General features: G+C 40.8%; 2 protein-coding genes and 1 pseudogene across 4 annotated transcripts in view; 1 reads left to right on the forward strand and 2 right to left on the reverse strand.

Annotated features, from left to right (window-relative positions):
* Positions 1 to 24092, forward strand: part of MPHOSPH8 (M-phase phosphoprotein 8) — a 48361-nt gene extending 24269 nt beyond the window's left edge. Inside the window, exons 5-14 of one of the 2 annotated variants that reach the window (XM_081126788.1) lie at positions 4310 to 4567; positions 8884 to 9009; positions 9091 to 9179; positions 11891 to 12031; positions 12678 to 12764; positions 14215 to 14369; positions 17358 to 17512; positions 18305 to 18432; positions 20340 to 20423; positions 20933 to 24092. In XM_081126788.1, the coding sequence (XP_080982914.1) occupies positions 4310 to 4567; positions 8884 to 9009; positions 9091 to 9179; positions 11891 to 12031; positions 12678 to 12764; positions 14215 to 14369; positions 17358 to 17512; positions 18305 to 18432; positions 20340 to 20423; positions 20933 to 20974 (1265 nt within the window). In that variant the 3' untranslated portion in view covers positions 20975 to 24092. The remainder of the gene's footprint in view (positions 1 to 4309; positions 4568 to 8883; positions 9010 to 9090; positions 9180 to 11890; positions 12032 to 12677; positions 12765 to 14214; positions 14370 to 17357; positions 17513 to 18304; positions 18433 to 20339; positions 20424 to 20932) is intronic. The other variant, XM_081126789.1, reaches the window with a different exon arrangement.
* Positions 18842 to 25300, reverse strand: part of PSPC1 (paraspeckle component 1) — a 111559-nt gene continuing 105100 nt past the window's right edge. The window contains exon 8 of the transcript XR_013998075.1: positions 18842 to 19670. The gene's annotated coding sequence lies outside the window, so the exon portion shown is untranslated. The remainder of the gene's footprint in view (positions 19671 to 25300) is intronic.
* Positions 19012 to 19513, reverse strand: LOC308551964 (ferritin light chain pseudogene; annotated as a pseudogene). The gene has a single exon. The product of its transcript is annotated as a ferritin light chain pseudogene (transcript).

The following is a 25300-nucleotide window of genomic DNA, read 5'->3' on the forward strand; positions in this document are numbered from 1 at the left end:
TTATCTTTCTTCTTCTTAGAGAAGACCCTTTAACATTTCATGTAATACTGGTTTGGTAGTGATAAACTCCTTTAGCTTTTTCTTGTCTGGGAAGCTCTTTATATTTCTTTGGATTCTAAATGATAGGTTTACTGCGTAGAGTATTCTTGGTTGTAGGTCCTTGTTTTTCATCACTTTGAATATTTCTTGCCACCTCCTTCCTGGCCTGCACAGTTTCTGTTGAGAAATCACCTGACAGTCTTATGGGAGCTCCCTTGTTAGGTAACTGTTTTTCTCTTGCTGCTTTTAAGATTCTCTGTCTTTAACCTTTGGCATTTTAATTATGATGTGTCTTGGTGTGGGCCTCTTTGGGTTCCTCTTGTTTGGGACTCTCTGTGCTTCTTGGACTTGTATGTTTATTTCTTTGACCTGTTAAGGGAAGTTTTCCGTCATTGTTTTTCAAATAGGTTTATAATTCCTTGCTCCCTTTCTTCTTCCAGTATCCCCATGATGGGAATGTTAGTATGCTTGAAGTTATTCCAGAGGCTTCTTACACTATCTTCACTTTTTTGGACTCTTTTTTTCTTTTTGCTGTTTTGATTGGGTGGTTTTTTTGTTTGCTTGTTTTGTTTTTTGCTTTCTTGAATTCCAAATTGTTGATTTGGTTTTCAGCATCATCTACTCTAGTGTTGATTCATTGTAAATTATTTTTTATTTCAGTAAGTGTATCCTTCATTTCTGACTGGTTCTTTGTTAGGGTTTCTATGTCCTTTTCATGCTGTTGAAGTTCTCACTAAGTTTCTTGAGCATCCTTATAACCATTGTTATGAACTCTATCTGGTTGTTTGCTTGCCTCCATTTCATTTAGTTCTTTTTCTGGAGAATTCTCTTGTTCTTTCATTTGGGACCTGTTTCTTCGTCTGCATTTTCTATGTTTGCACTTCCCTATGTTTGGGCTGCTTCCCTATGTTTGTTTCCATGTATTAGAGCTGCTACATCTCCTGGACTTGGTAGAATGGCCTTATGTAGTAGGTCCTGTAGGGCCATGTGGCACACAGTCACTGGAGCTGGGCACGCCAAGTGTGCCCTTGTGTGGGCCACGTGCACTGTCCTTTGCAGTTGAGCCTTAATTGCTCTTGGCCTCACTGAGAGGGATGGACTCCCAGGTCAATCAGCTACAAGGACCTGCTACAACTACAGCAGAGAAGCTGCTGTGCAGGAGTCAATCCTATGTTGCAGGACTTGCTTCAGTGGGGCTTTGGTGCTCACTGAGTCTTCCCCTTGATTGTGTCACTTGTGGCGGTGGTAGGGTTAATCTGACATGGTCTGCAGCTGTCCACTGGGTGCCCTGGCTCTGGGGCCTCCCGAGAAGTGCAAGATCAGCCACCCAGCATGAGCTGTAGAACAGTCTGCAGGTGGCTACTACTTTTGCTAGTCTTGGAGGTGCCCAGGAGAGGCCAAGCTGAAAACCAAGGCTGGCTGTTGGTAGTGCTGGGCCTGGGGCCATTTAGCAAGAGGTATGGGGTATGCAGAGGCCAGCTGCTGATTGAGAGATTTTAGGTAAGTTCGAAGCATGAGGCAACAGAGACTACTTGTATGGAAAGGCCACTGGAAATGGCTTGGGTGGGCCCACAAGTAGAGTGGAGTGGGGTCTTAGGAAATCACCAGGACAGGGCAAAGAGTGTGAGTCAGGTTAATGGAGACTCAGATATGGCCCCCTGCCAGCACTTTTGTTTGGGAAGAAAGCTGCCCCCCCACCTCTCACGGTGATGCTAGACAATTTCAGTTCCTTCCTGTATGTCCCTGGTTCCTTTCAAGCTGCTGCCCCAGCACTGGAGTTTAGAGCAAGTGAGTCCCTGTAAGTCCATGCACAGGCCCTTTAAGAGGAACTGCCTGGGACCCCAGCAGCTTCCGTCTCCCTCAGCCACAGGCTCTGCTGGTTTTTACAGCCAGAATACAGGGGGACTTCTTTTCCTGGCACTGGAACCCTGGGATGAGAGGCCTAGTGTGGGGCTGGGACCCCTTGCTCCTCAGGGGAACCTCTGTAGCTGAGATATACCTCCCGGTTTTATTTAGTTTAATTTTATTCTTAATCCTCACCTGAGGATATTTGTTTTCCTTTGATTTTTAAGGAGAGTGGAAGGGAGGGAGGGGGAAAGAGAAAGAGACAGAGACACTATTGTGAGAGAGACACATCCATTGGTTGCCTCCTGCACGCGCCCTGACCAGGGCCTGGACTCTAACCTGTGACCCCTTTGGTGCTAAGGCTGATGCTCTAACCATTGAGCAACGCCAGCTAGGGCCGAATTTTATTTATTAATTTTGAGAGAGAGAGAGAGAGAGAGAGAAACATCGACTTATTGTTCGACTCATTTATGCAGTCATTGGTTGATTCTTTATGTGCCCTGACCAGGAATCGAACCCACAACTTCGGCTTATTGAGACAATGCTCTAACCAACTGAGCCACAGGGTCAAGGCTATCCCTTCCCTGGCCATCCTTCGCAATTTTAAACCGCCACAGGTCAGTGTGGGACTAGCCTGTTCGTGTCTCTGCCCATCATTACCTGTCTCCATGTGTTGTCTTCTTTAAATCCCTAGTTGTAGGACTTTCATTCACCTAGATTTCAGGTGAGTTCTGAATGATGATGGTTCTGTAGTTGTAATTTTGATGTGGTTGTGGGAGGATTCCAGTGCCACATTTTACTTACAATGCCATCTTGACCGGAAGTTCCAGGAATGCCTCACAACTGGGAAATTTTATTCACTGGGCAGTTAAGAACCTTGTGCTACTTTTGTTTAACCAGTTATCTTAGTTTATTATATTCTAGTTTATTTTGTTTCTGACATTTTTATCTCCTGTTCACCTTACTTTTTCTCCTTTTGAGTACAACAATGGAGTAATTAAAGTTAAATACAGGAAGTTAACTGTGGCAGAAAAGTAAATGTCTCTTTTGCCTTGGATGTTAGATGAGACAAACTACTGTTTACTATGTTTATTGTATTTAGCTCTGTGCCAGTTATACAAACATAACGTTGAATATACATTGGATCACAGTAATACATACTATAATTGAGGATCCATAATACATGTACTTCTGGGACACGTACCTTATAGAACATCCTCCTTTACAATCTTTGAATAAGCAAGCACCAGAGGGTACTTTAGTTCATGCATCAACAGTACTTGGAAAACATGTTTTCATGGAAGCAGTGATTTCAAGAGATTCTTCCTCTAGGTTTTTCCCCTAAAGCTTTTATGTAATGAAGGTAATATTAAAAATAGATTTCTGGTTCTATGCCTGGGCTGGGACTTCAGAGTAAGTAGCAGGGGAATGGAAGCTAGGAAGGAGCAATTTTTGTTTCAATGGATAATGCATTAAGTGACTAATTATTTTATTTATTTTTATTTTAATCCCCACCTGAGGATTTTTTCCCCACTGTTTTTCAGAGAGAGTGGAAAGCGGGGGTGGAGAGAGAAACATCTATGTGAGAGAGACCCATTAACCAGTTGCCTCCTGCATGTTTCCCCCCTTGGGGCAGGGCGTGAACCTGAATCCCAGATATGTGTCCTTGACTGGGAATTGAGCCTGAGAACCTTTGGTTAGTGGGCCAACACTCTAACCACTGAGCAACACTAGTGAGGGCTGTCAGGTACATTTTTACTGTAAATGTATTGTCTTGAACAACTACTCATTCCACTTATAATGATGCTGGAATCTGATTTTCAGTATCCTCTGCTATTAACACTGACCTGTTAATATGTACCCAGAGTTTATAAGAGTTCTTCCTAATTTTGTTCTGTTCTACCCCTTTTTTGGGTTGTTATGTCAGATCTGGTGCTTTGCCAGTCTTTTCACTTTTATCTTTGTTACAAGTTGAGTGGAGTTTCACATGCATCAGCTAGTTTTACCAGGTACACGGTCAGTGTGCTGGCATGGTACCCTCCCATTTCCCTGTTCACCCCAGAGATCATTTGTGTACAAGGTTAGCTTTAGGATACATTTGTAGGCAGTTGTCTTAGCAAGACAGCTGGTGGCACGACAGATTATAATGAGGCTCACCATCTTGTCAAAACTGGGAATGGCTCATAACACTGGAAAAGAACCATTCACTTTGGATGTAAACCCTTTCTAAACAGCAGGCAGCTAATAAAGACCAATTGAAACAGCTTCATGGCTTTGGTAGTACAAATCTAATTATGCTTTATAACCAAGGCAGATATTAGTAAAAATTAAAATACCTGTTTATTTACCACAAACCCAGATTTTCTTTTGATTAAAACAGAAATTTGTGGTTTTTATTCATTATCATTTTTATTTTTTTCACTAGCATTTAAGGAAATCAGAAATGCATTTGATTTATTTAAATTAACTCCAGATGAAAAAAATGATTTTCCTGAGAATAATCAGAAAAGAGAAGAAATACCACTGGATTGTAATTTTGCAGAAGATCACAAAGCCAAGGAAAACAATCAGGTACTTAAAGAAAGGAGAAATACAAAAGACGAGGCTGACACGTGGGCATATATAGCTGCAGAAGGTGATCAGGATGTTCTAGATGGTGTGTGCCAAGCCGACGAGAATTCTGGTGAGTGTGTTTGCAGTCAGTTTGCTATTTTTTCAGAGCAGTATGATTTCACTGTCCTCATTCTTTCCCACTGTAATTCAAGATCAGAAAATAAAGGCGTAGGCAATTTTGTTTTAATCTCCTGAATAAACAGCTTTTTATATTGAAGACTTAGGTCATTCTGTGGTTTTTAAATTGACCACGCAAATATTTTCTGAGTCTCTGTGATGTGCTCAACACATTTCGAAATTGTACAAATTTCAGGTGTTCTACCTTTATCATTCTTGCCAAGTAGCCTGATTGTATATCTAATGGATTTCTTTCAGAAAATTATCAAATGCAGACTTGTATTCTGTCCTCTTAACTTTACAGTAAATAACACTTCCTAAATGAGACAATTGTAAATGCTCTCCCGAGGATGTTGAGATTGGCTAAGGAGGAAAGGCCATGTGTGGAATATTGGGCACACTGGCTGTGAGGATAGCAGAAACAGTGCATATATATGTATTTACAACTAGGACAGAATAAATAGGGTTAATCTGGTAAAACTATCATTTGTGAATCTTGAATCAGTTGAAGAAAATTCTTTAAATATTTCAGAATATATGGCAGAGTAGATAGTTACTAGAAAACAGGCCCTGGGTATCAGGTAAATCATGCTTTTTGGTGCATTGCCGAGCTTGTAGGAAATTGGGACAATTGCTAGGACCAATAGACAAGGGGGAGGAGGAAATGGCTTGCCCAGAGGCCAAATGCTAAATAGCAGCTCTGCTGTTTGGAATACCAGGCAATGAAGAACACATGCAGTGGGTGTTGGTTTGTACCCTTAGGCCCCTCGAGTGACATCTGAACCACCCCTTACACGGAGGACAAGGAGAGACTGAAAGGCAACCACCCCAGATTGGTAGGTGGCAGGTGGAATAAGCAAGGAAACTTACATACGGGGCTCATTTGGGGAGACTGCCAGACAAGTAGATCTCCAAACTGCCTGCCAACTCCTAAAAGGGTATAGAGAGATGTTAATGGGTTTCAGTCATGGGTATAGTCCAGGTGGTCTCACAATACCTTCCTCTCTTAAGGCTGCATCCCTGAAGTGGCTCCCACTGTGGGAATGGTAGTCAGGGCGTATATTCCAGGTATGGGAAGGGTTGAGGAGCCTCTAATTGCCTGCGTCTGGCTCGCTGCTCAACTGGAGGTCACATCGTCTGAATGACCTTCTTCCACACTGCACCCTTTCAGACCAGCTCTTACAATGTCATGTGCCTTCTCTTCCACAATGTGCCCTGGGGGTCAGCATGGAGGTGGCTCATTTGGCAGCTGTCTGGCTGCATTGGAGGCAGACACCACAGCAGCAGTATAGGCACATACTAGAGATAACAGGTTAAGATAATTATTCCCAAAGTAAGTAGTAATTTTCCCACCAAGATCCCTGAGATCATAACCACTGATTTATTAAGTCCACTAGGCTAGGGGTTGGATTACTCAGGGCATTCACTGTGTCCTCATGTGAATTAATGAAGATGGTACATTAGCAGACTCATGGTATGAACACATTCTGTTTGGACAGTGGCACAGTTGCCCCTTTGTGAGGCAGTAATAATATCCAAGGCCATCCTATTTCAGAAGACAGCTTTCTCTTTAGGGACATTTCAGTGTTCAGTAAAGACAGGCTTGTTGGCTATATTCAAGCTTGGGTGAGTTTAGTAGGGGTTTCCTTGTGTGTTGTAACATCCTTCAGGGCAACGGAGGGAACAAAGATGGTGGCCGAATGATCACACCAGCTGGAAACTGAATCTTGCCTTAAGGAGAAGGGAGTTGGCAACTTTTGGAACCTCACCAGGACATGCATACCATCTATGTTGGCTGGGGAACATGGGATGAGGAGATGAGCTGGGAGTGGGGAATTGCCAGACTAACCCCCCACCCCCCCAGCTCATCCTCTTCTCTCAGTGGTGCATGTTTCATTCCAGGTGCTTTTCCAATGGTCACCTGGCCGGGCAGTGGGTCCCAGTAGAGACTGTAGTTCCAATCACCTGGGATGCCAGGTCACCCTCATCCTGGTGGGACATCTCATTGCAAATTCCTATAGATGATGCCTGTCCTTGTTCTTAGTAGCACAACACGTTGGTTCACAATGGGAGTCAGGGCAATGGCCGTTTCTTGTGACTTACGTTCCTTTATGGCATTAGGTGCCTCAACAGGGGTCCCTAGTGCGGCATATGGGACAATGGGCTCTACTAGCTGATCATTCAAATGTATGAAAGTCAGATAGTACTTTCCCATTTAGTCCAGCTGGGCAGGGTGGTTTACCTGTTAGTAACATAATCTGTGGCTTTAATATTCCTTTCCTACCAGCCCTGTTGCCTGCAGGTTGGGGGGGAGCCCCTCCACTCATTGTCATGTTCTTTTGCCCAGTCTAGCACATTGTGACCTCTGAAACATGTGTAGATGGTAATCAGCTTCTCTAATCCTCTAATAGTGGCAACCTGGTTTGCATAGCAACAGAGGACAGCCCACTTGGAGGGAGGGGCTGATAACAATGAATGTGCCAATCTCTCACCAGTCCTGGTGGGTGGCTCCTCACTCCTGTGGCAGTTGCCTTGGGCATTGTTTAATGTTGTGACTGCATTAACAACTCACTGTATTTCAGGGGCAATATTCCATTTCACCCAGGTGCTGTGGTGGCCACTCCTATGCACCCAGCTGCTATATCCACTGAAGTGGCAGCTGCCAGGGGCTTCACCTTCCTGATTACCAGCGGGTGTAAGTGCCTCATGAGCTGGGATGTGGAAAAGTGAGGAGCCTCAGGCTCTTGCAGTTGGACCCCAGAAGGGCTCACGTACGATTATCTACCCCACAGCTTCCCAGTGTCCAAGCCATAGGGTCAGTCCCTTTAGAATAGCTGTTAGTGCAAAGTGTTCATGTCCAGAGCTCCTGACTGATTATCAGCCAGACTTCTTAGTTCAGCCCATTGGCTGCTACAGGCGCTCCCGGTTTCCATGCAGACAGTGTCCTATTGGGTTGAATAACAGCTGTAGCCTGTGTGGACAGGTTGCGCAGTTATACCATGTATTGAGCATCAGCCAGGAATTACCCCATGCCCAGTAAAGTGCCGTTATCTCCTGCTATAGTTTTATACAGTAGCCTAGATAGGGCCCTTGCAGATCTGAAAACCAGATAGACTCAGCTTCATGGAGAAAAGAGCTCTTCATTTGTAGCTCTGTGTTCTGTTACTTCACAGTCCTGTATATTAGATGGTATATGGCCTCTCATTTGTCCTGCTCCACAGTGCTTCCTCTGGTCTGTGGTGTCCCACAGTTGTGGGAGGAGATCCCACTGTGGACTCAGATACAGCTTGGCACAAATGTGGCTTGCTTTTCTCATCGGTTACCCACAGGTCATTGTATGGTCTAAATATATTAGTTCATGGGAATAATTAAACACGTCTTATGGAGTGTTAGCTGCTTTTTCTATTCAGAGAGGGAGGTACAGTGAGTTCTGTGACTCAAAGTCACACAGTTAATGGAGCTGGCATCCAAATCCAGGTATGTCGCTCCAGAGGCTATGCTCTCATTTGTCCATGCTCAGAGGTTTACAAAGAACAGTGCTGGTTCCAGTTGAAAGCTTTGGGTAAAGTTTATTTGTAGGGCTTTTACAAATTCCATTCCTATGGCAAGGTTAATTGCCTAACATCTGTGTCATTTTGGAATTGGTTTTAGGTGAAAATCCTTTAATCATTTGTGCTTTTCAGTCATTTTGAATTACTCCCAAATGAGTTATTCTCAAGGCTCACTTACTACCAAATGAGTTATTCTCAAGGCTCAGTAGGGAATGAGCCATCTATCCTAGTGATGAGTCCATGGGTCAGATAGCTGAAACTGGCACTTGCTTCATGGTGGTCGGGGGGCCTAGAAGCACTCAGTAGAGAGGGCTTTCAGGAGGAGAAGCGTGAGCTGAATCTGGAAGGATCAATGTGCAATTACTTTTATTTACACACAGGTCTGGTTTACACATTGCCAGTGACTTTACCTACGTAAATGATTGAAAGCAGTGTATGTCTAAGAAGACCGGCCAAAGAGAAATGTTAGTGATTCCCCTGTGGTTTCTCTCTTCCTTTAAGCTACTTAAACTTACACTTATAATTCATATTTTACTATTTTAATCTTTAAGCCTTTGAAGCAATTTATCTTTAAGACTTGTCATGTTACTTGCCAAAGAAAATCAGAAATTTCATTAAAGACTCAGTTACATAATGACATATGTTAAAGGTGTTTATAAAGTTTTGGTTAAGACAGTCCAGAAAAAAGTATCTTAAGGTCCTCCCTTCTTTGTTCCAGACGGCAGACAGCAAATTTTGAGTCTGGGCATGGACCTGCAGCTGGAATGGATGAAACTAGAAGATTTTCAAAAGCATCTTGATGGGGAAGATGAGAACTTTTCTGCAGCAGATGCCATTCCAAGTAGTGAGTAGTTTGGGAGTTATGAGGGTTCTTTTCATGAATCTAGATACAGAAACCTAATTTATCGTTAATCTTTCATTTTAGATTTATTGAGGGATGCTGTGAAAAATGGGGATTATATTACAGTGAAGGTTGCACTTAATTCAAATGAAGAATATAACCTGGACCAAGAGGTATTTATTTTTGTAAATATATATATTTTTTATTTCAGAGAGAGACAGTTAGAGGGTGAGAGAGATAGAAACATCAATGATGAGAGAGTTATTCATCAGGCTGCCTCCTGCATGCCCCCCGCTGGGGATCAAGCCCGAAACCTGGGCATGTGTGCCCTAACCAGGAATCAATCCGTGTCCTCCTGGTCAATGCTCAACTGCAGAGCCATGCCGGCAGGGCTAGGTTTTGTTGTTTTGAATCTTTTATTGCTTACAGGGTTTCTATTTATTTATTTATTTAATTTATTTTCCTCACCTGAGGATGTTTTTATTGATTTAAGAGAGAAACATCAATCGGTTGCTTCCAGCACATACCCAGACTGGGTGGGGATCAAACCTGCAACCTGGGTATGTGCCCTAACCAGGAATCAAACCCACCAGCTTATGTTGTATGGTGAGCCACCTGGCCAGGGCAGAGGTTTTTTATTTTTAGGTAGCCAGATCCGTTCGTCTTCTCCTTTATCGCTTTTGGGTGTCTTGTCTTGATTCGAAAAGATTTTTATATTTTTTCTTTCATTTTCTTGCTGTAATTGTGGATTTTTAGGTTTAATCCTTTGGGATTACACTTCAAAAAATTATTTTGATTAAAATTGCATGAAATATATAGATCAATTTGGCTGAGAATTGACATGTTTACATTTTCAGTCTTCCATCTAGGAATATGATAACTCTGCATTCAGCTCTTTATTTTATTCCCTTAAGCAAAATTTTTTGGGTTTGGTTTTTTGTGTTTTTTTTTTTCATAGTTATTGTACATTTATTTTAGATGTATGTATAAATATGTTTTAATTTTGTAATTATATTGCTATGATCATTGGAATGTTTTTTCTCCCACATTTTGTTTTCTAACTGTGGTAAAGCTACTGTTTCTGTTTGTGTATCTCCAGCCACTTTAAAAAATTTTTGTACTGTGATACTTTTTAAGTTACTTTCTCGGTAGAGAATTTGATCACCTACTAAAAATAACTATTTTGTTTCCCTTATTTTCAGTATTTCTTTTTCTGTCTTGTGAAATTGGTGACATTTGAACAAAAGTGGTGATAGAAGTGATCTGTTCTGTTCTTGGTCTGAGTGGGATTTTCCCTCAGGGTCTCAGTGTCAGGTTTGATTTCTGTCTTGGTGGTGGTTTCCTGTGGATAGCCTTAACCTCCTATACTCTGCTCTTTGGTGTGTGTTTCTAAGCTGCTTAAGTATCAGGGATGCATGTTGGGTTTTATCAGGTGCTTTTTTGAAGATCTGAAAAACAATTCCTAAGAGATTGACTTTTCCAGAAAACTGGAGCTATATAGTGCATTGCCTCTGTCACTTTAAAACATGCATTAGATACAAATACAAAGACCATAAAACAAGCCACTCCTCTTCAACAATCTGAGCAAAGATAAAATGCCTTGCAAAGGATGGGCTCTTTAAGCACCAATTTTTTTAAAAAAGGAGCACAAGTGGATGAGTATCTTCAATTATATATACTAAATTGAACCTTTTGCCCTAGGAATTAGAGCATTTTGTCATATAACATAGACACATAAAAGTGCATAGTGTCAAAGGAATAGAACCACCAGCATTCAAAAGTAGCTTTGTGGTCCTGGCCAGGTGGCTCTGGCTGTTGGGAGTGTTGTCCTGTACACCAAAAGGCTGAGTGTTCAGTTCTGGGTCAGTGCATATACCTAAGCTGCAGGTTTGCTCCTCCCCCAACATATCCTTGGGGGAGGATTAAAAAATAAAGTGAGGCCCATGAAAACACAGCACTAGCTAACCTTCCTGGAATTTAGACTCTGGGTCCTGCTTCAGCGCCCTTTATTTGCTGCTTTCTCCTCCTCCTCCCACCACCCTGTGACCCCTACTCTCCAACCCACCCAGCTCTTTGTCAGATGCCTGTAGGGAACTTTCTAAAATTAGAAAGATTTTTACAAATGAGGAAGTGCTACTGCTAGAAATAATTTTTCTTGCATTTGTGTTCCCTCAGATAACATACTGGCAAATTCAGCTAAAACTTTCAGATTATAACCAAATTAACTCATACTATTGGAATTTGGTTGTATCAAATGGTGTAATTAATGGTTTGGTTTTCTCACTTGGTGTTCATTTCAACTAGCAGTTGGAAACCTTTTTATTGTTCACCAACTTTATGTAATTTTATCTTATTCAAAGCAGTTTTTTTACTCAATTCTGTCACATCAGCGGCCTGTTTTCTACTTATCTTTTTTATCCTTAAAACAATGAAACTCTTGCTTTCCAGCAGTTAGCAACGGTTGTCTAGATAACATTTCATTGTGTCCTCAATTCAGTGGGCTTAGGTGACCAGTGGTCATTTCTAGCTTTACATCTTTGGGCCAACTGAATATAATCAATGGATGAGTTTTGCCTAGAACACAAACTTTTAGACCTGAAATTTGAGCTAAATAAGAACCTTTGCCATTTAGATAGCATCAAGATGTGCCTTTAGAACTTAATACATGAAAGTTGTAAAATTTTATGGTAACATTTATATATATAAAATTTTAAAGGCTTTTAGTTTTTTGTTTTTTATTAGGATATTTTAGTGAAAAAGTTTAGGTGCTTAAATTAATGCACTTTCATAATTTCACATTGAAACAGTCTAGATGAAAAGAACTTAGTTCTAAATTTTTTCTGATTAAACATTGCCCCTTTTTTCTTAAACAAAACCAATGAAGGATTCAAGTGGGATGACACTGGTGATGCTGGCTGCAGCAGGAGGGCAGGACGATCTACTGAGGCTTCTCATCAGGAAGGGAGCCAAAGTGAATGGCAGACAGAAAAATGGAACCACCGCACTCATTCATGCAGCTGAAAAGGTTGGTCACTCACAGTGCAGCCATTTCATAGTCTTGCGGGAATTCCTGCTCCTGGACTAAGACAGAATCTGTTTCTGTAGTGAAATATAAGTCATACAATCAACTTAAAAATTTTATATTTTAGTTCATCTATGACTTGTCATGAATGGATTTTTTTTCAATCAACAGTAGTATTTTCCAGTTGAATTTTCAAAATGATTATCTAGTTGGAAGTGATTTATATTGAAACAGGACCTCTGATTAAGGTACTAAAATCAGTTTCAATCTTAGGTCTTTTAAAAAAATTTTTCCAAATGAAAGTTAGTGTTCCTTTTGGTTAATAATTTAATTAAAATGTCCCCATATATTATCTTTCTAAAGGATTGCTGTGCAGAGGTTCTTATGTAGAAAATAGTGGTTACACCTCAGATTGAAGCTGCTGGCAAAATGGAGTGTGGCTGTGCGTGCGGCCTGGGCAGGGGACTAAACCCTAGCACTTCCAGCTCTCACAGGACCCTGCACAGTTAAGAACCAGGAAACTGTGTTCACCTCTCTGCTTGGGGTAGAATCATCTTCCTGATGGCTAAAAGTTTCAAAACATCCAAAAATATCTTTCTTTTAAAGAATTTGGAGAAGTAAAATTGGTTTGTTTGTTTTTCTTTAATAGAACTTTTTGACTACAGTTGCTATTCTTTTGGAAGCAGGAGCTTTTGTAAATGTCCAGCAGAGCAGTGGTGAGACCGCTTTAATGAAGGTAAATGCCTCACATGATTGCTCATCCCCTCCTCCTCTCAGATGTGCATGTTGGGGCCTCTGACTGCTGAGGGCTGGGGACATGATGGGGAACAGGATAATCTCTGGACTTGCAGAGTGGGAGTAGACCATCAGAGAAGCACTTAACACTTGGTGTGATGATTAATGTGAGAGGAGTAAACATGGAGCTAAGAGGTTTCATCAGAGTCCAGACCAGGTTCAGTTCTGTGGCTTGCAGGCAGCCTTAGGGTGGCTACGCTGTAGTTGTGAACAGGAATGGACTGTGCAGTGAGCTATGCAGAGAACCCAAGGAATGGAGAAGTGGAGGCTGTACTCTAGTTTTTATTGGTGAATTCATCTCTTTAGCTTCAGATTCCTTCGTGTGTTAGGAATTGTGGTTTGCAGAAAGTTTTGAGTGGAAGGTTGTTAAAGCCTCTCCCATGCTCCCCTGTATTACTCCTCCGTGGTTAGCCGGTGTGTGTTTTTAATCCTCACCCGAGAATATGTTTCTTTCCATTGCTTTTCAGAGAGTAGAAGGGGGGGGAGGGGAGACAGAGAGAGAGAGGGAAACACCAACTGGTTGCCTCCCACATGCACCCCAACCAGGCCATGGATTGAGCCTGCAACCAAGGTATGTGCCCTTGGCTGGAATCGAACTCAGGACCTTTCAGTCCACGCCAACACTCTAACTACTGAGCCAAACTGGCTAGGGCGTGGTTAGCGGTTTTGCATTTGCGTCTACAGGGGGTGTTTGCAGGGACAAATTCAGCATGCTCTAGTGTGTTCCTGGGGCAGTTCTGGGTTCCTGGCCTAAAATGCTGTTAGGACACAGCAGTTCTTAACACTTTCGAATTTCAGTTTTCCATTATGTGTTTGTAATATTGCCAAATGTTTAGAGCAGAGGTGGCATTCAAAGAATGAATTTAAAACTTTATTGAGAAATCTGGTTCTAGATAGATACTCCAGAGTGGTCTTTAAAGCTTGTCTCAGGACCACTCTAGATTTGCTAAATTCAAATTTGTATCTGTGCTTGTTAGTCTCCTTTAGAGCAGCTACTAGGAAAATTCTGAAATTTTGTGATGCTAAGAAGTGCTTTAGATTTCCAGGGCTAACCTCTCTAAGAGGGGCAGGCTTTCTCCTCTTCTGAGGTGTCAGCTAATGGGACAATAGGACATGGATGGAGAGGAGCTTAGAAAGGCCTGGTGTTTCTTCTGGGTTGGGATAGAAGTATCTTTTTGAATGTAGCACACAGATTTCTGTAGTGGTTCCCCTCCTATTTATATGAACATTTTTAACACTTGGGGAGACCCAACTTCATGTTTTTTCCAACCTTCTTTCCTCTGTTCACAAAGAAAACCCAGGCTGGCTCATATATGAAGAAAGGGACAAACACTGACTGGTAGTTACCATATTTTAGTTAATTACTACTCTTTTTTTGTCCCCGAACATAGGCCTGTAAGAGAGGAAATTCGGATATTGTGCGACTTGTAATTGAATGTGGAGCTGACTGCAATATTTTGTCAAAGCACCAAAATAGTGCAATGCATTTTGCAAAGCAGTGTAACAATGTGTTGGTGTACGACTTGCTGAAGAATCACTTAGACACGTAAGTGTGCTGTGACTATGCCATGGTTAAGTCACAGGGCTGGACACATCAAAATTGGAATGGCCTGATCCTGGCCAGTGGCTCAGTTGGTTAGAGCATCATCCCCTGCATCAGAAAGTTGCAGGTTCAATTCCTGGTCAGGGCACATGCCTAGGTTGTGAGTTCTCTGATTGGGGTGTGTATGGGAGGCAAACAATCAGTGTTTCTCACATTGATGTTTCTCTCTCTCCCCCTCCCTCTCTGAAATAAATTTAAAATATATATCCTCTGGTGAGGATTTAAAAAAAGGCCATGCTAGGTTCCTCCATCTATCACACAAAAGTTAAACTATAATTATAATACCTCCCTTCCTGGAGCAGGTCGTCTTATCCAAATTATTCAAGAAACACACACACACACAAAAACTGGCATGGCCTTTATATATAACTGCTCAGGAAAGACTGTCAAGTAGAGGTGCCAGTGGGCTTATGTTCTCAAAAGATCACAAATTTAAATGGCATACGAATTACTTTAACACTCTTTTATCTAGGAGCATCTCCTTAAAATCTTTATTTATTTATTAAATATATCTTTATTGACTTCAGAGAGAGGAAAGGGAGAGAGATAGAAACATCAATGATGAGAGCATCATCATGGATCAGCTGCCTGCACGCCCGACTGGGAATTGAGCCTGCAACCCGGGCATGTGCCCTGACTGGGAATCGAACCACGATCTCCTGGATTCTAGGTCAATGCTCAACTGCTGAGCCACACCTGGCCAGGCTCCTTAAAATCTTGATTAGGCTCTTCATTTGGCTCACATTTTCTTAAATTTTAGTTCATTGTCGTTTTCTTTTAAATGGACACAATTTTTAGAGCACTTTCAGGCTTACAGTGACATTGAGCAGAAAGTAGAGATTTTCCATGGAACCCCTGCCCCACCATCTACATCCCTTACCAGAGTGGTGCAGTTAATGAACCTACATGGATAATTATCACCCAAAATCCTTAGTTTAAGTTAGAGTGCACCTTGGTGTACATTTTATGGGTTTTGACAAATGTATAATGACATATACCCACCATTATTATAGCATCACATAGAATGGCTTCACTGTCCTGAAAGTCCCCTGTGCTCCAATTCATCCCTTCCTTTCTCCCCACTAAATTCTGAAGACCACTGTTTCTATTGTCTCCATATTTTTGCCTTTTCCAGAATGTCATATAGTTGAAATATATTATGTAGTCGTCTTTTACTTACTGATAGGCATTTAAGTTTCTTCCATGTCTTTTCATGACTTTATAGCTCACTTCTTTTGAGTGCTGAATAATCATTCCATTGCCTGGATGCTTCACAGTTTACCCATTCTTTTTCAAATGAATTGTAAGTCATTTATTTTGCCAACACATAACAGAAATGTCACAAACAGTAAGTAGCTTACACAAGTAAGGTGTTTATTATGCGTATAATAGGGAGTACAGGGGTAGGCAGCCTTGGGCAGGAATAGCCTTTCTCATCCACCATACTTAGAATATGACTTGGCTCTTCATGTCTGCAAGATGGTTAACTCTAATCCCAGGTATAGGAGATCTATGTTCTAAGCAGAAAGGTCAGTTTTGGACAGGAGACAAAAAAGGCAAAGGCAAAGGGGTGTGTACCTAATGAGTGTGCTCCCTTTAACAGCCTTGCAAACCAGTACTTTTTTTGTTGTTAATCTTCACCCAAGGATATCTTTCCATTGATTTTAGAGTGTAGAAGGGAGGGAGAGAGAGAGAGACATTGTTTGCCTCCTGCACATGCCCTGACCGGGGCTAGGGATTGAACCTGCAACCCAGGAACCCAGGTATGTGCCCTTGACCAGGAATTTAACCCAAGACCCTTCCATTCATGGGCTGATGCTCTAACCACTGAGAACAACAGCGAGGGATCAAACAATAATTTCTGTGTGTGACTGACCAGTGTTTATGGCTGCAAGGAATCCTGGGAAGCCAGCTGGGCTCAGTTTGTTCACCTGGATAACAGATCCAGATAGCCTGCAGGTATGGCGACCAGCCTTCCTGGTTTGCATGAGATAGATGGGGAGGGATTCCTGGGATGCTGGGCAAACCAGATGAGTTGGTTACCTTCCTAGTGAGATAGTTTCTGCCCTTTTGTGGCCATCACTGAAGTGCAAGCAGCCAAAATGGAAGTTTAATTCCTTTGTGACTTGAAGGGAACAAGAACCATAAAAGGCATTTCAATGCACCTTCCCACATATTCTGTTTACAGAGAGCTGAGACAAAAGTACAATGTTTGATTCCTGCCCATCCAAAAGGATGACAAAGGGCAGCAAATTGGCAAAGTAGTCAGGTTTACAGGAAGAAATGTCATCTACATTGAACGAGTGCAGCCTGTAGAAAGAAAGCTAATGGTCACGTAGGTATTCACCCCAGCAAGGTAGTTATCACTAGACTGTATCTAGACAAACATCACAAAAAGATCCTTGAGTGTGAAGCCAAATCTCACCAAGTAGGATAAGAAAAGGGCAAATACAAGGAAGAAACAATTGAGAAGATGCAGGAATAAAGTAAACTTACATATAGCTTTCATTAAAAAGTGTTAAAATGAAAAATTTTTTTTCTGAATTAGCACTGATCATTTTATTTGACTGTCCTAAGCACTGTAACAAGACGTGTAACAGTCCTTGAATTTATATTTTAATAGAATTCTCATTTATAATTCTCCAAATTCATCATTCATATATTAGATGTGTAATGAACACTGTCTATGTGCCAGGCACTATTCAGACTGCTGGGGAGATGAGAGAGCAGTGAGGGTTAGACTATCGACCTCTTGGAACCTGAGTTCCTGGAAGAGGACAGACAGTAAGAAACACAAATGGCACATCAGATGCTGAGTGCAGGGAAGTGGGATGAGGGAATTGTGTGTTGTTTTTAAGGTTGATCTGGATTCAACAGTTTAATAAATATATGGCTCATGATTCTTTTTAACATTAATAATACTCTTATTAGACTTTCAAGAGTAGCAGAAGAAACCATAAAGGATTACTTTGAAGCACGTCTTGCTCTTCTAGAACCAGTTTTTCCCATAGCTTGTCATCGTCTCTGTGAAGGGGCAGACTTTTCAATGGATTTCAATTATAAGCCTCCACAGAACATACCAGAAGGTAAGCCTACATTTTCTGTTTGAAATGTTACACTCTGATATTTAGACAGAACTCTTTCTTTAAACAAATCTTAAGAAAATTCCATTAATATAATGATTATGTAAAACAGTTAACAACAGCGTTACTCTGGCAGAAAAAAAGAGACTAGCTGATACCTACCATCCCAGGTGACTGAGGGGTCCACAGAACTTATTTTAAAAGTATGGAAGCTGGGTCTTAATAATTATACTAGTTTTTATTTAAATTTTTAGGTTCTGAGCCCAGAATTTTTTTTCCAGACTTCATTATTGATAATAGTATTGGCCTTTTAAGAAGAAAAAATAGGTATCTGCCCATTAATAAAGTTTAATAGCAGGAGATAGAAACAAGTTCTGCTTCTTAGCCTCTGCTTAACAGCTGTTTTGTAGGCAACATGACCATGCCTTCTCTAGGACATAGATGCCACACACACAGAAAGCTCAGTCTCTGCCTGAATTAAAAAATGTCTGTTCCATGAGCTACCAGAAGGAACTACTTGAACAAAAATGTAACAGGTTGTGATTTGGAAATTAGAGGGCTCCTCCACTGGGGAGGAGGGAGTGGGCAGGGAAAGTGCCATCCCAGGGGACTTTGAGGGGGTACACAGAGCATGGTGTTAGAACTTGCTTAAAAAGCATGGGTCTTAATAAATTATACTACTTTTTATTTAAATTTTCTGTCCTCCACCACCTCCCCCCCCAGTCTCCCTTGGGGTTCTGGAAGGTGAAGGTTCAAGCATTGGGTTTAAAATCTGTTTGCATCTCCCCTGCTCAGGCTCTGGGATCCTGCTATTCATTTTCCATGCAAACTTTTTGGGTAAAGATGTTATTGCTCGACTCTGTGGACCATGTAGTGTACAAGCAGTAATTTTAAATGATAAATTTCAACTTCCTGTTTTTCTGGTAAGATTTTTCTTTAGTTCATTACTAAAAAGTACATTTTTCTAATCAAAAGATGACTTTTGCTCTAATAAAATCTTAATTATAATTCAGTAAACCTGTTGGAAATGAGGCAATAACCTGTAATCCTAAATTTTTTCAAAAAATCTAAATGTTTGATACTTGAGCCTAAGTTATGTTTATCAAAAAATAACATTCAGAATATAAATTCCTATGGTATAAGAAACATACCAATTTTAAATATTATGTCTTTTCCCACCATTATAATTATAAACATTCACTTACAGGAAATTTAAAAAAGAAGAAAAATATGCCTGTTCATGCCTCAAATACCCAAATACAACCACTGTAGAGTGGTTGTATTTGTGCTCAATTTATGCTTAATTTTAGTTATTCATTATGCTATAATTTTGTGTGTGTGTGCTGCAAAAGGCTTTATTGTTTCCATTTGGTCCAATGCATGGGAGAGGGCTCCAGGGTGGTTAAAAAATGGCTAGGGGTTTTGGGGAAAGGCTCAGGTAAAAGCCGGACACCAGGGGAATGCAGAGGGGCCCCCTCAAATACCTCTGGGCTCCAATGCTCCTAGTCGTGTTTGAGGGTGAGCCTTTCAAAAAGATACTCGCCCAGCCCAGCCTGCGGAGGTTAGTCAGGTGGTCGCCCATCTTCTTGATGAGCTTCACCTCCTCATCCAGGAAGTGGTTCTCCAGGAAGTCACAAAGATGAGGGTCCACGCGGGCAGAACCCAGGGCATGCAGATCCAAAAGGGCCTGGTTCAGGTTCCTCTCCAAGGCCATGGCGGCTTCCATGGCGTCCTGGGTTTTGCCCCATTCATCCTGGGAAGGCTTGATCACGTCCTGGAAGAGAATGCGGCCACCGCGTTGGTTTTGCATCTTTAAGAGATGCTCAGTGCCCTCGCACTTCTTCTCCGCCAACTCGCGGAAGAAGTGGCCCACGCCCTCCAGAGCCACATCGTCGCGGTCGAAATAGAAGCCCAGAGAGAGGTAGGTGTGGGAGGCCTGCAGATGCAAGTTGGCCAGGCAGCCTCCACCTCAGTGGCGTAATTCTGACGAATTTGGGAGCTCATGGTTGCTGAGCAATAAGGAGTTAAGGTTGAAAAAGGGTGTTGGCTGGTCTCGGAGGCTGAGGACGGCTGAGGTGGTTCCAAAGGTGGCAACTAGAGATGTTGGAGGGCGGTCGGAGGCTGGAAGAAAGGGCGTCCCTGGGTCTGTTCCGTCCAAACACTGTTGAAGCAAGAGACAGATCCGGGACCACCGAGGGCACTCTATAATTTTGATATCTATTTTACTAATCCTTACCAGGGGATATTTTTTTCCATTGCTTTTTTTGGGGGGGGGATCATTTGGTTTCCTCCCACACTTGGCCTGGGACTGGATCCTGCAACTGAAGTATGTGCCCTTGGCCAGAATCAAACCTGGGATCCTTCCGTCCATGGGCTGACACTTTAACCATCTGAGTCAGACCTGCTAGGGCTATAATTTTGATATTACAAATATTTTAAAATAAGAATTCATAGTGGCTGTAGACATTCCTTTTTAATATAAAAAGTGCTCTTGAAGAGCTTTCATGCACGATTCCTTGGATACATTTAGAACTCTTTCCTTAGGCTGAATTCAGCAAAATTAAGTAGTTATGAAGATCTTTAACACTCATGCTATATATGACTGGATACATTCTACTCCTAAAGATTTACCTGGATATTGTTTTGTTATTTGTATCTTTTTAATAAATCAAGGGAAAATTAAAGAAATTACAGTTTATTGCCTCAATTCAAATACAAAACTTGTAAGAGCCTTAAAGTTTTCTGGTCTCTTAAGATAGTCTCAGACTTGGCCTGTTTCTAGATACAGATGTTGGAAGAAGTACTGACCTTTTTTGGTCTCTTTCCCTAGGATAGTCATTTTGTTTACTCGTTCAGCCCTGCTGCAGGCCTCAATAAACTCTTCATAAGGTTGACAGAAGCACCCTCTGCTAAGGTGAGAAGCCTTTCTTCATATTCAGTGTTCCTACTCAAATTGTTACTCTGGTGTGACTTTTATCATGTTGTGGTTTCCTGGTATGCCTATCCTAGAGTCCTGTGCTCCCTTAGGTAGCATTCAGTGCAAGGTGCACCTATCTGAATCTAAAACATGGCAGATATAAAATATACTGCATCTCTATAGTATCTAGCAGTCTGGGTTGTATTCTGGGCTTTGGTATTTAATTGCCATATGTAGGTCTCTAGGCTAGTCACTAAGCTCTCTTTGTAAAAGGAAGCTGGTGTCTGTAGTAGTACAAGTATCAAATATAACAACTAAAATTCAGATTATCACTATTTTAATAGAAAATCCAAGTGCTTGTAATCTAACCATCCTAAACTGATAACCAACTTGAGAATTTAGCAGATAAGAGGAACAAGTCTTGGACCATGTGTGTTTCTCCCCTCTTCTAAGAAAGGGGATCTACCTCTATGCTGATCCATTTGCATTTTTTTTGCTTCCTATAGGTAAAGTTGCTAATAGGTGCGTACAGAGTGCAGCTACAGTGATGATCAAACAAGGAATTGGGATGGACTGGCTTCCAGACCTATTTTTAAAGTACTCTCTTCCAAGCAGTTTGGGATTCTGGCACAACTAAGTTTAAAGTTTCATCTGTTAACCTCATGGAGTTTAAGGCCTATCATCCGTTAGTCTCTAATATGGGACATGGTGTTCTAATATATTATAAAATACAGAAATGTAAGTATTTGTGCCAATGTTCTGAAGTTGGTGTTGTGTCCAAACTGCATACTTCAGTTTTCCACAATGTGGAATGGGTACATGAGGATTATTTAAGAAAATTGTTTTTTTTTATTTTAACTTGAAATTTTCTACTACCCCAGGTGAATTTCTGTAAATAAAGTGTGAATTTGTTGCCCTTCAGTTTGAGCAAACAGGTCTGATCTGTTTCCAATATGCAATTGCCACACATCCCAAGTTGGAGGTGACAACTTTGTATGTTTCCAGTTATCCCTTTATTTGAAAAGATCAGAACCTAAGAAACGGGGGAAAAAACGTCAACCTAAACATTGTGTGAGGCCTAAAAGGGAATGTTATACATGCCTTTAGTTTGAACACTGGGAAGCCAGCTTGCCTCATATGGGGTTACTGTTCCTATAGACTTTTTTCCATAGGTCCAACTCTTGCCTTTTTTTTTTTTAAAGAAAAATTGGGAAAACTAATAAATCAAGCTCAGTCTAGGTTATGGAAATGTATAAATTTTAGTTCCTCGTTAGTTTTATAATTGTGTGTTACAATTTTTATGAAAATTTTTCAGAATATCACGTATTAAACCCTATACAATTCAGAGAGCCATTTTTACTTTACATACTAAAACTGCCTTTTCTTACAGTTTTCTCATTAAAATACCACAATGTTGGTCTTTCTGATTTCTTTGTATCTCAAAACAAGGAGATAACCAAATGTGTAGTTTTTTTAGCTAAATGATGGCTGGGGACGGACTCCTTTAACTGTTGAATTTTGTAGTAGTACTGTATCTGATTTCATAGCTTTCTAGAAAAAAGTTACGAGATTTCAGTTAGCATCATAAAGATCAGGAGTATTAAGGGGGGCAAGCGGTACCTTGGTCCAGTATATATGAGAAGTGGACTTTTTAAGAAAATTTCTATTAGTTCATAACTTTACAACAACATATTAAGCATATTCTGTTTATCGGGAGGCATGGCTATTTAGGGTAGAAAACAAGTAGAGAATCTGAACAGAGGTCCTTTAGTAATATAGCCTGAGAAATAAGAATGAGGTGTGAAAAATCAGCAAGAGCAAAAGGGGAAAATGGGTGTTATTTCGACTGAAACCAGAATCAGAGAACATGAAAGTCTGAGTTTGCTACCTTGTCTCTGTCAGCCTCTATCCACCTTGTGCCAGACGTGCTAGTAAATTCTGTGAAAAGTGTGTCTACTAGGAATACATGTAGAGGCATACAATTTAATACAGTTGTTTTGCTCAAAATTATAGCTTCTCCAAAGGAAAACTTATCCTAAGTGGGAAATGCTGAAAGTTCTGGCTTCTTGTATGTAAAAAGTGTGGACAATGATTACTCTGGAAACAAAGCAATACAGATAGGCTTACTACTACTGGTCAAAACAATCTCCTTATATAAAATGTGTATAATACAGAACGCATACTCGGCCATAGGTGAGCTCATAACTAAGCAGGTTATCACAAATGGGATGCATTACTCTTTGGCCAGACTCCCTGAAAAGCAATTAGTAATAGCTTTTTGCTTCAATATTGTCTTTAAAAAATCACTTTTCAGCCATTACTCCTTTCCAGCGTATAATGACGTAAGGACACGTACTTGGTTTATTCAGTCAATTTAACTTCCTAATTACACCACTCAGATCTGCTGTACTCTGAGTATGGCTGTAGAGAGCACATCACACATTCTTTTATCTGCAATACCTACTACCAAAGAGAAAGTACCTAATAACACTCACTAAATGATGGAACAGTTAAATAGGAAATTTGGTTTCAGTTCAGGAATATGAAATTACTCAATTTCATACTACAACATCTCAAGTCATTTCCCACCTGGATTCTTAAATTTGTAGAATTTACCCAGTGGAATGTCAGGAGGTTGCAATTTGAAATTCAGGTGCTGCTTTTAAAATTCTGTCACAGGAAAACTTACTAGTGCTGGCAAAGTATTAATGGTGAATGGGCCTCATAAAGCATTTACCATGAAAGTCTAGTCTTTGAGTAAAAACTGGGAGGAACAGTGTAAATGTACTTCTGCCCAACCCTATATGCACCGGAATTGCCAAAATTGGCTTCAGAAATGAGAACTTTAAAAATTTTCATGCAATTAATGTTTCATAGCATAATAGTGAATAAACTTTAAACTTTGCTCAGTTCAGAGGACAGCTGATAGAATCCATCCTGCTACCTCCCATCCTGTGATATGATTTTTTCCAACCCAGTCCAGGATGTCTAAGCCTGGCTGCTCCCTCCCCATACACAGGAGCCCTAGTAATAAGCCAGAAATTGTAGTGACATTGAAGGCTCACAACTCAATCAGGACCATATTAAAACAAAATCAGGAAATAGTCATCTGTCTGTCACCCTAAGCTCCCAGAGTACTCCCAGTTGGAATCTAAACCTAATATATGGCATCAGTTTAACTTATAAGAATATAATATCCATTACTCTACATCATATCTCTGCCCTTCTCATATTGCCCATTATTTACTTTCCTTGGACCAAGATATATGATTAGTAAAAACATGATCTGCCTCACAACAATGATAAACTTCTTGAGTTGTTCCTTATCTTAAAGACTGACCCCAAAATTGCAGGCTGTGGGGTGGTAAAAATCCCTCCAATGGTTCGCGTTTACAAAGAGTTGAAAGGAAGGTTTGTCAGTTATTCTGTATTTGTGGCTACTACCATAATACTTCCCAACATTAACCATGAAGACTATACAAGGAGTGAGTGCACATCTTTAAAATAAAACAAAACCAAAAACTGAATGAAAATATAAAGTTTGTACTATTTCAGATATTTCAACCATAGAAAATTTGTCCATGAGGCCTAATTTTTTAAACGTGTTATTGCTCATATATCCATACATTGCTTATATGGAATAATAAACTCACAAATGAAATATAATTGGTTTTCTGGCTTTTTTTCTCCCGTGTCACTACAAGCATTCCATTATAAAGAAAATAATTTGCCAAGTTAGAGTCACTGAGCAGCAGACCCAAAAATACTCAAGAACTGAGTCTGTTTGAACTAGAAAATGTTATTCAATAGTTTACTTCTAGAACGAGCATTTTGTTGTGAGCTTATATAGAGATTAAGGACTTGAGGGGATAAACATGTTAATACTAAAAAGCAGTGGTTCCCAGACCAGAGCCTCCCCACCTCCACAGAAATGAGAAGCCTTAGGCCCAAATCACATGGAGGCCAGGTCAGCCAGTCTGCTCTTACAAGCCCTCCAGGGGATTTGCTGCACCTGCAAGTGTGAGAACCACTGTTTGAAAGGATAACCTGAAGATGAGGTCAATGTTTTCATTTATTTTTCTAATCCTCACCTGAGGATACTTTTTCCATTGCTTTTCAGAGAAAGTGGAAGGGAGAGGGAGGGAGGGAGGGAGGGAGGAAGGAAGGGGGGGGGAAGAGAGAGAGAGAGAGAGAAAGGGAGGAACATCGATGTGAGGAGAGACACTGATTGGTTGCCTCCCGAACCCACCACTTACAGGGCCAAGACTGCATCCAAGGCACATGCCTTTGGCAGGAATCAAACCCTGGACCTTCCAGTCCTCGGGCTGACGTTCCAACCACTGAACCAAGCCAGCTAGGGCTGCAGTCAATATTTTTTCTAAGATTTTTGAAGGAAGAAACTGCCACATCACTTCCTTTTATGAGAATTAATGTGTATTTGATATTTTATTAATTTAATGTTCAGAAAGTTAATAAAATTTATCTTCCTGGAATAAACCAGTATCTTTTCACTGACTGAAAAATAAAATTCTGTAATGAAATGTAGTTACTATAAATAAATAGTATGTTTTTTCTTCTAAAACCAGAATTAACTTCAAAATCCTAAAGTTCCAATGACAAATCTACTTGACAAGCTGACAAGCTCTGTCTTTGATGGCCACACAATGCCACAGCTTTCGTGTGTGGTGCTATTAGCCTACATGTATTAGTTTATTTTTTTGCCCATAGGTCAGTGGTTCTCTAGCAGAAACCAGATCTACTTGTAGGGCTTTTAAAAACAAAACACACACAAAATGTTGTTGGATCCCACCCTAAGAGTTTGTTTAGTAGAGCAAGGGTGGAGCTGAAAATGTATGTTCTTAGCAAGTTCCCAA

This window comes from Miniopterus schreibersii (assembly GCF_964146895.1).
Source record: "Miniopterus schreibersii genome assembly, chromosome: 2".
In the NCBI taxonomy this organism is placed as follows: Eukaryota; Metazoa; Chordata; class Mammalia; order Chiroptera; family Miniopteridae; genus Miniopterus; species Miniopterus schreibersii.